Below are 13,950 nucleotides of genomic sequence, written 5' to 3'. Positions count from 1 at the left end.
AGACGTTATGGTTATGCAATAGAGTAGATATTTACTAGTAAAAATATGATTATGGCAGAATTTGACAAGTAATCGCGATAATTAGATACTCGAGGTGCTAATGAAAATGATCCTTGCTCAATAACGAATCCGCGGTCAACGGAATGATAGATGTACGTTCTCACAAAGTCCCACTCTGATTCTTTGTTAACAAAACGTGAAATATTCACTGATCGTAAAGACGTTACTCTTTTCGTCGATGAGATCACACGAGAGAATGACTCTCCGTCCCGATTATGCCACTGAGGACACGAGATCCTCGAATTCGTCGAGGAAAGCCTTCGTTCGGAAGGTGAGGGAAATTGGCGTTGCTGCTAATTGGTCAATCTCCATATCAGTGGTTAGAAAAAGATGCTAGCAGCCCTTGAGGGAAAGTTGCTAGCGGGAAGCGACATTCGTGGAAAAATAGATTTCTCCTATCTTCCCGTAATTGGAACAAAGACTGTTTGTCTGTTTGAAGGACTTTAGTTAACTAAATCTTAAGATTTATAACGGGTCCTCAGGATAGTTAAACATATACTGTGGAGATGCGTTAACATCTGGCAATCATCTTACCCGAAGGATAGAGTCTGCGTGTGGCGAGCCACGGGACAGAAACCATTGGAATGTTTACTGTCACGTGCCGCTATGACTATTTCTTTTAAGAAGAGCTATAGAATTACTCCATGCCTTTGTTAGACAAAAAGTTCATCCCTTAACCGCGGTTACGTTCGGCAACTGGTTGTCATTCCGGTACCCCCCTCCCCCTCCGACCAGTATAAATAGACGACCATGTTCTCCAGACATAGTCAATCAGTCAGTCACGCGAATCAATATCAGTATCGAGTCATCGAGATCATCAGTCGAACGAATAAGTACCACAGTATCGCGCAATTTTATAACGAATATCATCGAGCGAGCAACGCTTGCGATTAACTTTATACTTTACATTTTAAAATATTTGTAAATATAGTTAACGAAATCAACTCGTTTCGTTATTAATTTAAATTGATCTCACCGCCCACCGCATAAGTACTTAACACAGATGTTACTCGATTAAAAATTCACATTTACTTCACATCAGTGGAAAATTGGATACAACGCATGGCCACGGGTAGAACTATTAGGTTTGCACCAATGTACAGAGAGAAGATGATATATTTATACTGAACTTTATTTCGTAAAATAAAAAACCAAACGTATTCATCAATACATTTTATTGCAACTTATATTTATATTTGGGTATCTTCAATAATTTTCATGTTATCTTATAAAACCTTTTGTATCTGTATAACATATATCTTTGTTATATGTTATCTATAGTAGCTATATCCAGAGCAAACATATATTTTTATGCAAATCAATAGTTTCTAATTCATAAGAATAATGATTTTGTACCTTTACGTGGTTTTAAATGCGTGTTACATTTTAACCTCCCTTCTGCAAAGTGGATATTTTCAGAAAAACTTATTTTCTTTCGTAGGTAAATTCTTCGAACGAAGAAAGACGAAAGATGCAGGAGTTGTAATATGGTTGCACTCGTTATATGCAAAACTGAAACCTGTTTTGCTAATGATTATCATAAGTTATTTACGATATCTCTGTGGCTGACCTTTTGCTCCCCTATCTTTGACTATGACATTGACCGTTCGTTTCTTTTAAATGATCATTATAAAAGTTTACAACTTTTTACAAAGATCGCAAAAAAGTCTGAATATTTAGAAGAAAATTAAAAGTCACCAATGATCGATATCGATATAATGCGATATGTTCAAGATACAAAGACACGCGATTAAACATGTTTTTTTGTTCGTTCAACCGATCATGTTTTCGAATAAAAAACGAAGATCATTAATTTTTTATTTACGTTAACACGATTACAATAAATTGTGTGACATTGAAGTGGAAATTCATGTACAATCGCGACAATATAAATTTATGTACACCCATAAGAAGATACTCTAATAATATATTGTTAACAAAATTTTTAACTTTTTGGAATTACACTTACATTCTTTGTAAATTGTAAATACACTTTTTACATACCTTGAAAGCGTGTTTCTTAACCATACAACACAAAGATAAATCTTTTTATTGCCTTATACTCGATTCATCGCAACAACATAAAAATAAAAACAAGTTTTGTGGAAACGTGAGAATCGTTCTGGACGCGATTACGTCCCGACTATCTTAGATGCGTAATTCTTTGTCCAGTGAACCTTCAACCTCGATTAACGCGATTTCATGTTAATGGTGAATAATTGTGAATACACAACCAACCAAGATTCCTAACACAGCAACCAAGATTGAACTATTTGTAGATGAAGATTACCATACATATTTCATTCGTGATTGGTTTAATTACCCGAAAAATTGGTTTGCGAGTATAGATAATTATGAGACTTAGTTTAAATGGATGGTATATAAACTTACGTGTTTGATGTGAGACGACCACTCATATCGGAATAAGAAGTGAAAAAAAGGCAAATTGCAGGTAGCTGATCATTGCAGAAAACTGTTAATTTCTTAAGCGACAGAATAAGTGTTCAATGGCCTCATAACGTCGTTATTGCTAGGATAGTCAAAATTTTTTGGGTTCAAGTATAAAAATTTGTAAAAACGTATCGATATAAATGGATAAAAATATAAATATAGGATATAAAATAAACGTAAAGAGAAATTCGAACACGGTATATAAAATTTGGTGTACAATAAAGTACGAAGGAAATTAGCACGCAACACAGACTAAGCCATCCAGTATATCAACAGGTATCTAACCGAAGCTCTTTGCAGCTTATTTCCGTAAAAAGCGATCCTTAATTTCGGTCAGCGTGCTCAAAGCGTCCTTCTAGTAAAATATTTTGTTATCCGGATACTGCATAAAAAGCAGAATTTGACCTTTATTTTACATCGTATATTTCCACACTTATGAGTTTTAAACGCCGTGTATTATTTGATGAAATATGGTGTCATTCGTAACAGCCGGAAATGTTCAATTTGACGCGGCATTGCGTCAATCGTCTATAAAATATCAAATGATATGGGGCGAAAGAAAATAAATATTGCGGATGGCTATTTGTAATACAGTAGATTTAGAACGCCAATTATCCGCACTAATTAAGAGATAAACAAGTTCCGATAAGAGTCAAAACCATAGGAAATAATGCCATACTCTCAATGGACCTTAGAACCGAGAGTGCAGTAACGTAATTCATCGCATCAGAGAAAATAATGGTCATTTGCGTGCTTGACCACTTTTTTCGCTAGAGAATTACAATAATTCGAATGTAAATCTTATTCCAAAGCATGGAATACAGAAAAATTTCATTGTGGATATGGTTTTCCCTTTTATCATAAACAATGATTTACGTGTCGATACAAGCAACCACGCTAGACCCAGTGAGCATGAGGCAGGTACTTCCAGCGTACGCGGTTTTGGAAAACATCGATCTTCTAAAATCCAGCAGGTATCGGACGGAGATTGATGAATTTCGTAATGCTGTTGATAACCAGACTTTGGGGTTTAAGAAGTAAATAGAACTTTCAAGATGTGAAGAATTTCTAGCGGACCTTGACAATTTTATGTATTGGTACGATTCTCTTCGGACTCACGAACAAGAACATACCCTTAAGTCTATCCATTCTTTATTTGGCCCTTAGAAGAACAGGCTCGGCCTTAGGTATTGCCTGGCTGGTAGTTGTATGCACCACGAATCATGCCGGTAAGTCGATATTTTTCATGTCACTCAGTAATGCGTTAATGTCGTAATGCGTAATGTCTTACTGTAAAAATACTCTTTATGTAATGCGAAGTATTTAACGTTTTGTAAATTACGTAATATGACATAATATTTGTTACGTTTGCAGGTATCGTGAACAAAATCTTATCGCTAGATGTTTTCATTGTTTTGGGAAAATTAACGTATGGTGCTTATATCCTTAACCCTATTTTTATACTTCCGGCTTTCTCTTCAAGTTATCATTCTTTCTACGTTGATAACGTCACCATTGTAAGTATGAAGTGGTATGTCGTGATAGGTGTAGAAGGAATGCTCAGATGTTTCAACAAAAAACATTTATTAACTTAACAACTGACGTCCAATAACAACAAGCGACAAACAACAATTAACACAAGTAACAATTAACAATTAACAGTTAGCACGCTTGGTATCGATCAGTGCTTAACGCAGGTTATAGGAAGTAGAGCGCTCGTATCACGCAATCCTTCGCACTTCGCAGCTCGGGGTAGACTGAATCTCTTTGATTCAAAAAGCCACGCTGATTCATTTCTTTGTTAGCCATCGATATAACGCGCGTTTGTTTAGAAGTCCGCGACGACTGCCACGTGTGCGGTCTCCCGGAAATTCGGCGAAGGAGCCGTAGGGATATCGATAACACCTAAGGCTCGTCGGCATAGCGCTTTTAAGATAAAGCGCCTTGTGCCGCGAAACCGTTGGAAATTTCCGAGATCGAGTGTCACCACAAGTATAATGAAACTATGTCATTTGGACAATTTCAATGTAATATTACTATTATATTATGAAATAACAATTCTGTTTTTCAGGGCATCCTATTCGTTACAATGACTGTTTGTAGTTTTAGTGCTTCTATTCTCCTATGTGCAACAATCGAAATGCCGCTTATGACACACTTCTGCGATTATAATAATGCACGAAGAAAAGCGAAGCGAAATAATTCTTTCCGAATTTTTTGCGTTTGTTGTAGATATATTTATGATGGTGATTATTATTACAAACGTATAACAATCTACGGGAAATGTTCCGCATACCCGTTAAATAAAGATATGTTAAATATACAAAAGTATAAGCGAAACGAAAATCGTAATTAGAAAGTGTGCATTAAACTCAAACGTATTGAGAACCTGTCGACTAATTCGACACAGATAGTCGCTGAACTACGAAAATACCGGGTATCTATTCGTGTCGCTGTAATGTTCATCAGTATGACCATTCCTTTAAAATGCGTTTTTAGAGTTACATATCACTTGCATTAAGTTTATAAGTAAAGCTGAGCTATTCCTTCTTTATATAAGTACTTACATAAGCACTGAAAAATCTTTCATGATTTTGTAATATGGAAGTAATATTAACATGGCAAAAACTGTGAGTTGTAAAAAGTCATGAATATTAGAGGAATATTAAGAGTAAAGCACAATTCGTAGTTTTTAAATTGTCCGTCATGTTCTATTCTAACTGCCTGAATAATGTACTAAAGTTTTGTGATTTCTAGCTTTAATTAATCAACACTATTAATATTCATCTAAAAAATCGACAATGACTGAGTATGAAGACCGCTACGATGAGAAATTAAAAGTTCGAGACACCTACCTTAGGTGAAGCATTAAGACGAGTGAAAATGTGCCAAGAACAAGATGGGCATCAGGAATTTTAAGAAAAGAGTAATTTCCATCAAAGTTATGAAAACGGAGATGAATTTTATTTTCTGAATTCAAAGATTCGTAAATTTTGGGCTTATGAAAATTTGCAACTTTCATAACTCCAAAGTACGATCTTTTTAGAATTGATGAACTCGGAAATTCGGAACCTGGAAATTAGAAAATTTGGGATATCGAAATTTATAAAATCGGAAAATTTATCGCTGTGGTATCGCTGTTAACATCGCTGCGTCATTCATGTAACCGAATATTTATATTTATATTATTATGTATATTTATATTTGCTATCAGATCCATAGAACAAATCGGAAATTTATTTTACCCATCATGTTATTAACCTCTGAACCTGCAACGTTATGTCAGAGAAGTGGTACGTCCTTCGGAACAAACATAAAGAACAGGTGCATGAAACGTACGTTCTTCGGGTTACAAGCGACAAACACTTTCTTTTCTTCGCCGCATTCGCACGTGCAGACGTATTTTCTGGAAAAAGTCCAGAAAGTGATTTGATATTTTAAAACAATTCCATAAATCTGGATCGAAATATCTGCTTAAAATCTTCAAATGCGTATGGACCCACGTAGTCTTTCTCAGCAGCTGAAGGGAAGCAATTGTTGTATCGATCCTTAAAAACATACCAACCACTACATAGGTTCATCCAAGATAGACTACGACTCAACAATATACGGCCCTGCCAAACCACCTATATTAAAAGCAATAAAACATCGCTTTAAGGTTAATTAGAAGGGTACATCGAACATGCAAAGTCAACAGTATCCTCTTCGAAACCAAATATATGGCACTATATCGACGAAGGTAGTTTCCAAGTATAAAACACGCTCTGAAAGTCCCCTCTACATCACACAACAAAGTATATAACTATAATATGTATATTAACAGATACAAGGAACTATGCCATAGGAGCGAGCAGACAAAGGAAAGCAAAACGGAACAATGTTTTCTTAGATATATGCTCCGAATGAACTACTGTCGCGTGATGGTTACACACGTTGTATGAAAAACAGAAATTTGTTATGCTAATAATTATACAACCAATATACCATTTGAAAAACATCATTCTTCTAAATTCGAGTTGATGTCGAACAGAGATAGTTAAATTTCGTAATACTATGAATAATCAGATACTTTGGACTAAGAGATAAATGGAACGTTTAACCCTTTGAATGCTGTGGACGCATATGCGCGTCTGGCGAAAGCTATCGTTGTTGACTAAAGACACATATATTCGTTTTCTGTAAGTGCCCGGCATGGACTAAGGACGCATGTATGGGTTTGTCAATTTTTCCAAACATCTATGCAGAAGTATTACTATTACGTTTGTGTGAGATAAATATAAATGCATTGCTTAGTAACGGCAGTAAACAAACGCCAATAATGCCTCGTTATAACAGTTGTCTACCTGTTTCGCGGACAGTCGCATCTAATTATCAAGAAGGAAATATGTTGTTTGTGTGAAAAATTAGAGAATGCAGAAAATGCGATGTCGGATTATGTATCGATAATTGTTTTGAAATTATTCACACACAACTGAATTATTAACTTGTGTTATATTTACTAAATTTAGTTTCCTAGTTTATTGTTTTCTAGTTTATTGTAAATTTCAATGTTTATAATAAATAATTAATACTAAAAAATAACGCTCTTGAATCATTTAATCTCGTGCAAAAGAATTACTATAACTTATTACGATTTGCCCTTTGAATAGTCAATCAACAGAGTTCGGCCTAACGAAAAAGTACTCCGTCCATAGCAATCGTCAGCGCGCCATCCGTACGGATGGTATAGGCCGCGAGTATTCAGCACTCAAAGGGTTTTAAGATATCTTGACAAACTTCGCTCGACGAAGTTACTGAAAGTAGATGACGATTGTGGAAAGAAGAAGGCAAATCAATCGAAATACGCATAATCTATCACCATTCAGCAAATTATGCAGTCGGTTAAACTCAAAAAACATGAAAATAATTCTTGTGCAACCGCGTCAGTTTTCTTGAAGGCAATTACGTCGCGTTACGTCACGATTGTGTCACATACATAATTTTTCATCGAATCAACCGTTGAAACAGAAGCATGGGCTCCACAGAAATGATGACCCTTGTCGCCCAAGTGTATCCTTCTGCTGATCAGTTGCTACCATTACAGAATCATGTGTTTTTCAAACGTTGGACACTAGCGGCGTGCTACCCAGGGAATTTGTCAACGAGCACAATTATTTTATAGAAGATCATCTGACTTGCTCCAAAAATCGCACGCCATTTCTGTGACAAAAAGTATGAAAGAACAATTCGATATACCGGAACCCGAACAAGGAACATCCGCCTTTTGAGTTTCGACTTTTTATTGGACATATGCGGCACAATACCGTGTACGCATAAAATCATAAGACGAAGTAGGTACATGGATATTTCATTGTTTGCATCTGGAATCCATATATCCAACGATTCGAGTCGCAATGCTACTTGCAATCAATATGTAATCATCAATATGATTTATATAGCAAATTAACGATGTACTTCATTAAAACGAATCATGACATTTATGTATGACCTTTTACGATTGTAACGAGCTATCAGAGATTTGAGGCATTGTGCTTCTTTTCAGGATTTGATGACGCTTGGAGTTTGCTTATTTGCATTCAATATCAAACGTGAAGTCGTCACTATGATGGATGGAGAATTTCATAATGAATCTCTTTTCGTCGGAAAACTTTTTTATACAGACTCGAGGCTCATCAAAGTCTCCAATATGACGGACGATCAACAATGATTTCTCGCTACGAAATTCCAGGCTCGTTATTGAAAGTTCGAATTCTCGTCACCAATTGGCATACACGCTATATATCGCGATCTGCGTCCGATGAAAAATCGACTAGAATCTTAACAATTTTGATTACAGAGGATTTTCATTACTTTCATGTGCTGACATTTGGAAGTAGCCATATGCTTGCAATACGCTTGGATATTGAGAATACGGTAGACATGGAAAATTAAAAACGTTGTCATCATTGCTAAAAGGAACTTTCCCACGGAAAATGGCGTCATAAAATTGCTTACGAAGTTTTCCACGTTTTCGAACGGGACAATCGTTACTTTCTTTTGGACAATGAGCAGGCGAAATATTGATTAGACAAATCGCGGAGGAAGGTATACTGCGTCTATTTTATAAAAATTTGCACTTCAGTGATAGAATCCCATAGAAAAAGAAAGTCAATTTAATGTAGAATTATCTTTATACATTGTGCAACTGCTGACTTAAAGTCGAGAAATATTTATTCCCGATTCTGGTTATCATTGACGTATATTCATGTTATTTCATAAACTTACTTTTAATTGCTATAATGTTATCATATTTAACGGTTTTCAACATACTGTTCACTTGGAAATGAATAGTCAGGCTATCGGAATTGAAATAATTTTGTAATATAATTTAATAGCTCGGTTAATGCTCCACAGAGTTGGTCAAAGAATGCGTAGATCATTAATTAATTGAATTTATTATAATTATAATCTTTTTCTTTTTGTTCGAATACAACGCGACATATACAAAGACGGTATCTGAGTTAGAAAACTAATCTGTAACTTCTTGACCGCGGCCCATAAAAACTTATGGCGCGAGATAAAGTAATAGATTGATAGATTTCAGTTACAGCGGCTTCATAAAAGAAATGAGCATTTTAAAGCGATATATATAAATACACTCGCATTATAATAGCAGCAGTGAGCACTAAAATTACGGAAATTCCAAGAAAGAAGCTAGCTCAGGCTTCCGCGTCAAAACCCTCAATCGCAAACATATTAGTAATTATTTCGGCCGAATCTAGTTGGCTGACAATTCTGAAAAACTCACTTGGAAAATAAAATATAAGGTAAAAAGAAACGAAAATCGCAGGCAAACGATTCAAATAACTAATACCGGATTACAAAATTGGATCAGAGGAAATAACATAAAAAACTAATGCAAATAAAATAATTGTGATATTTTACATCATAAATGGTGTGTCCTGTAGCGACTACGCATTGTCGCGCTTCAATCTTATCGGAAACCGTTGAGTCTCTCGAGCTCCATTCGCCATTCGAGCTCCGTTCAACGCAGTCGCATTTTCGATCGAACATAGTAAGAGCAGCAACGTACATTATTGCGAACAAGAGAACAAAATACATCCGCGTGGCTGCCGATATTCCTCAATAGTCAATTCTAATAATCCAAGTGTAAATCTCATTTCAAAGTATGAAGTGCGGAAGAATTTCGTGGATATGGTTATCCCTTTTATCATTAACAAGCTTTTACGTGTCAATACAAGCGACCACGCTAGACCCAGTGACCATGAGGCAGGTACTTCCAGTGTACGCGGTTTTGGAAAATGCTGATCTTCTAAATTCCAGCAGATGTCGGACCCAGATAGATGAATTTCGAAATGCGGTGGATAACCAGATACTTTGGGCTCTAAGAGGTTAATAGAACTTTTAAGATATATAGCCGAATTCGGTTTCGCGTAGCTACCGCCAGTCAATTACAGCGAAAGGAAAGAAGGAGGCAAACTGAACGAAATACGTTTAACCGACCGTGATTCAAAAAGATGTACACCGTGTTTGAGATTGTATTTCGTGGCATGTTCTCGATGAACACGCTTATACCGCGGAAAATACGAATCAAAAACAATAGAAACAACTCCTGTGCAACCGCGAGGATTCTTCTAATCACTATACCATCACGTTACGTCGCGATTGTGTAAGATGCGTAATTTTACATCGAACCAACTCCCAACCTTGAAACTTTCTGAGCGCGTTGCGTTGTAAAAGCTGCGATCGTCGTCATCACTGTTTCCCTCGTCAGCTGATGCTGTTGGTTTCAAAAAATGCGCTTAATTTTTCCACCGCTTCAGATCCTTATCGCTAATTGCATCACAAGCTGATTCTAATGAGGTATCATGTGTGTTTTAAGCGTTGGATACCAGTGGCGTACCATCCGGAGGTTTTGTCATTGGGAATAATCATTGGTTAGGAGACCAAGAAGGTTGCAAACTTTTCTCTGAAAATCGGACGGCATTTCTATCGGAGAAAATACGAAAGAACAATTCGATATACCGGAACCCGAATGAAGAGTATTCACTTTTCGAGTTTCGTTTTTTTATTGCACGTGCGCGGCACAATAGCACTGTGCAATATCATGTAGAAGTAGAAGACGAAGTAAGCAAATGGATATTTTAGTTTTTGTATTTCGAATGTATATCTCTAACGATTCAAGTTGCAATGCGATTTAAGTTTATGCAGTCAATTAAGAATTTATCCCATTAAAATAATATCGATATATGATATCATTAACATTATAATATTTCATGAAATTTTTACGAACACGACGGACAATCATAAATTTTAAAAACTGCGCCCATTTTAGGATTTGGTCACGCTTGGACTTTGCTTACCGGCGGCCTGCAGCATAGGCGATGTTGCCACTATGCTTGATAAAGTATTTCGTAATGAGACACTTTTCATTGGAAAACTTTTTAGTATACACTTCAAGTTGATCGAAGTCTCCGATTTGGTGGATGATCATCAATGGCTACTCTCTGCGAAAATGATTTCCATCATGTACGTAAACTTCAAACTCGTAATCGAAGACTCGAATTTTTGTCTAGCCAAATATGTATTACATACGTCGAGATCTGCATCTCATAAAATACCACCTAGGAACTTCAAAATTCTGATTACAGAGGAGTTTTGCTATCGTTGTGTGCTACCGTAATTGCGGCCACATTATACGACGTTTTAGTCCATCGAAAGCGTTTAAATAAAGAAAGAGGAAGGCTTACATCTATTGGTACTTCGAATTAACAATTACTTATCACGAAACTACGCTCGCGTTACCAATCTTACTGATTTTTATCCCCTGGAGTTTATTTCATGGGAATCTATGTAACGTATGGTTAACTTTGAATAGAACTGGAGAACGTTAGGGAAGAGAAACAGGAAACCGTCAACGAAAAGCCGGCACCCCCCGAATCGGAGAAGCAGAATCGTATAGATCAACATCTTCTGTGCTTTTCATTTCTTACCAATGTGAAGGAAATATTTAAGCGGGAAAAGAGTGAAGATAAACTACGCTTATTTTACGGTTTGAAAACGTTAACAATGGTATGGATTATTCTGGGGCATTTATTATTCTTCGGATTTCATGTTATGAGTAAGAAACGAATTTTAACGATGTTTTAATTTTCCTACTGAGAACCGATTTCTGATATACCATGTATTTTATTAATGCAGTCATTCATGTATACAGGTAACACATGGCTTGTATATACAATGGACGACAATATACTCTCACAAATCATAAGCAACTTCACATTATCGGTGGATGCATTTTTCTTTATGAGTGGTTTTCTGTTGTCATATACATTTCTGAAGAAACGACAAAAATATCACGGAATCCCGACTATAGCAAAAAGGATGACCGAATTTTTTCAAAAGATTGTCAAACGATATATAAGGTAAAGTGTAGCATTAATGCTTAATTAGTTCTATCGGTGAGATTTCGATGATAATAGAAGAAATACATTAATTTTGAAGGCTTACACCTGCATATTTCGTTGTTATGTTGATAACGATATTGAATTTTACCTGGGACGATCATGTCTCATTACTTCTTACCTTTGAGCATCCACATACAAAGTGTTCCAAATATTGGTGGACTAACATACTTTACATCAACAACTTCTATAGGTGGGATGAGCTAGTACGTATCCTTCCTCACATAATTTATTGCATTGTTCGCGTTACTACAAAAGAATTCGTTTCGAAGAGAAATACTGTTTGCAGTGTCTCACATGGAGTTGGTACTTGCCCAATGATATGCAGTTCTTCATATTTGGCAGTTTTCTTCTAACTTTATCGATCACGTGAGTTTGTAATTTCGTTCTTTAATTCCTTAGTTTTACCCGGGCTATAAATCGGTTGTTTCAGGCATTACAATATTGCCGTGGGTATAGGCATTGTTACGCTACTTTCATCGATAGGATCACTAGTTTATACGGGATACACTCTTAATTACCAGCCTACGTAAGCATGCAAAATGTTTAACATTCTTTATAACACAAGAAATTTGTGAATATACTTATATTTATTTTCCTAGAATGGACGAACAATATAAGACGATGACATACTTGTATATACGACCATGGTGTAGAATATCACCATATATCATAGGAATGGCCACATGTCACCTTCTTACAAAATGGAATTACAAATTGCATTTGTCAAAAGTAATGTATACTATTTGTTCGTTAGACTTATATTTCTCTGCATGTTTCAATAATGTGATTGAATTTATGTTTCAGAAAGGCTTAATCGTTGGTTGGTCCTTGGCAATTTTATGTAATTGTTCGATTCTCTTCGGACTCACGAACAAGAACATATCCTTAGGTTTATCCGTTCTTTATTTGGCCCTCAGTAGAACAGGCTGGGCATTCGGCATTGCCTGGCTCGTAGTTGCATGCACTACGAATCATGGCGGTAAGTCGATATTCTTCAAATCACTGATTAATGCGATAATGTCATTCTTCTTACTGTAAAAATACTTTTTGTGTAATGCGAAATAGTTAATGTTTTGCAAACTACATCCAAGTATATTTGTTACGTTTGCAGGTATAGTGAACAAAATCTTATCGCTAGATATTTTCGTCGTTTTGGGCAAATTAACATATGGTGCTTATCTCCTTAACCCTGTTATTATACTTTTGGCTTACTCTTTAAATTACTACGTTTTCTCCATTAATATGGCCACGTTTGTAAGTATAATGAAATTATTTCGTTCGGACAATTTCGATGTAATATTAGTGTCATGAAATAACGTTTCTGCTTTTCAGGGCATTTACTCCGTTACAATGATTGTTTGTAGTTTCAGTGCTTCCATTCTGTTATCCGCAACAATAGAAATGCCGTTTATATCACTTCTGCGATTGTATATTAGTGCACGAAGAAGAACGAAAGAAGCTTGTAGCAATAAATTAATCTGAGTCGTCCAATTAGTAAACTTATGACAGGAAGTTTGCATTTCAAGTGCTGAAATATTGAAAAATATCATATATCTTTATGACAGTGATCTCTAAACATAATGAAATTGATTGTATAATATCATTTCATGGTTCGCTATTCATAATGTTGCTTAATTTAAAAAAATACCAAGGAAGAAGGATTAGTTAAGAGAATCACTTGCGCAAAAGTTTTCAACGTTCTTCTTTATTAATGAGGATATTGTACATAAGAAAGTGACTTGGAAGACGAAAAGAAGCTCATATGCAAACAAATATAGATCACTGAAAGAGGAAAAAGTTTTTGCCGTGCGCGTACACAGCGACCTTCTCACAGATGCTTTTCTTTCCTAACACTGTCGTTTGCCTTGCAGGTTAAAAAACAAAAGCCTTGGAGAACATGATAAACAACGCGTGGACAATGTTGCAAGTTCACGTCACAAGACCATAAGGCAAGCAAAAAATGATCGAAACC

At 35.9% G+C, this 13,950-nt stretch overlaps 2 protein-coding genes across 9 annotated transcripts in view; one reads left to right on the top strand and one right to left on the bottom strand.

Moving 5' to 3' along the window:
* LOC126916525 (monocarboxylate transporter 10-like) overlaps positions 1–13,950 on the bottom strand; it is a 335,858-nt gene that overhangs the window by 239,007 nt on the left and 82,901 nt on the right. The gene's annotated exons all lie outside the window — the stretch shown is intronic.
* Positions 7,714–13,795, top strand: LOC126916532 (nose resistant to fluoxetine protein 6-like). Its single transcript, XM_050722431.1, has 14 exons — positions 7,714–7,841; positions 8,054–9,902; positions 10,394–10,638; positions 10,847–11,040; positions 11,163–11,269; positions 11,390–11,632; positions 11,729–11,936; positions 12,016–12,181; positions 12,265–12,344; positions 12,409–12,504; positions 12,578–12,707; positions 12,783–12,957; positions 13,090–13,232; positions 13,311–13,795. The coding sequence occupies exons 2-14, from the start codon at positions 9,680–9,682 to the stop codon at positions 13,458–13,460; spliced, it is 2,160 nt and encodes a 719-aa protein (XP_050578388.1). The 5' UTR covers positions 7,714–7,841; positions 8,054–9,679; the 3' UTR covers positions 13,461–13,795.

The sequence above is a fragment of the Bombus affinis genome, chromosome 5 (assembly GCF_024516045.1).
Source record: "Bombus affinis isolate iyBomAffi1 chromosome 5, iyBomAffi1.2, whole genome shotgun sequence".
NCBI lineage: Eukaryota > Metazoa > Arthropoda > Insecta > Hymenoptera > Apidae > Bombus > Bombus affinis.
This window is presented reverse-complemented; position numbering and strand designations above follow the sequence as displayed.

Excerpts from the sequence above, each read along its gene's own strand:
- LOC126916532 (XM_050722431.1), top strand. The coding sequence starts at position 9,680 with ATGAAGTGCGGAAGAATTTCGTGGATATGGTTATCCCTTTTATCATTA. Across the intron at positions 11,633-11,728 it reads CTTCGGATTTCATGTTATGA|GTAACACATGGCTTGTATAT; the intron begins GTAAGAAACGAA and ends TCATGTATACAG. Across the intron at positions 12,958-13,089 it reads ATGCACTACGAATCATGGCG|GTATAGTGAACAAAATCTTA; the intron begins GTAAGTCGATAT and ends TTACGTTTGCAG.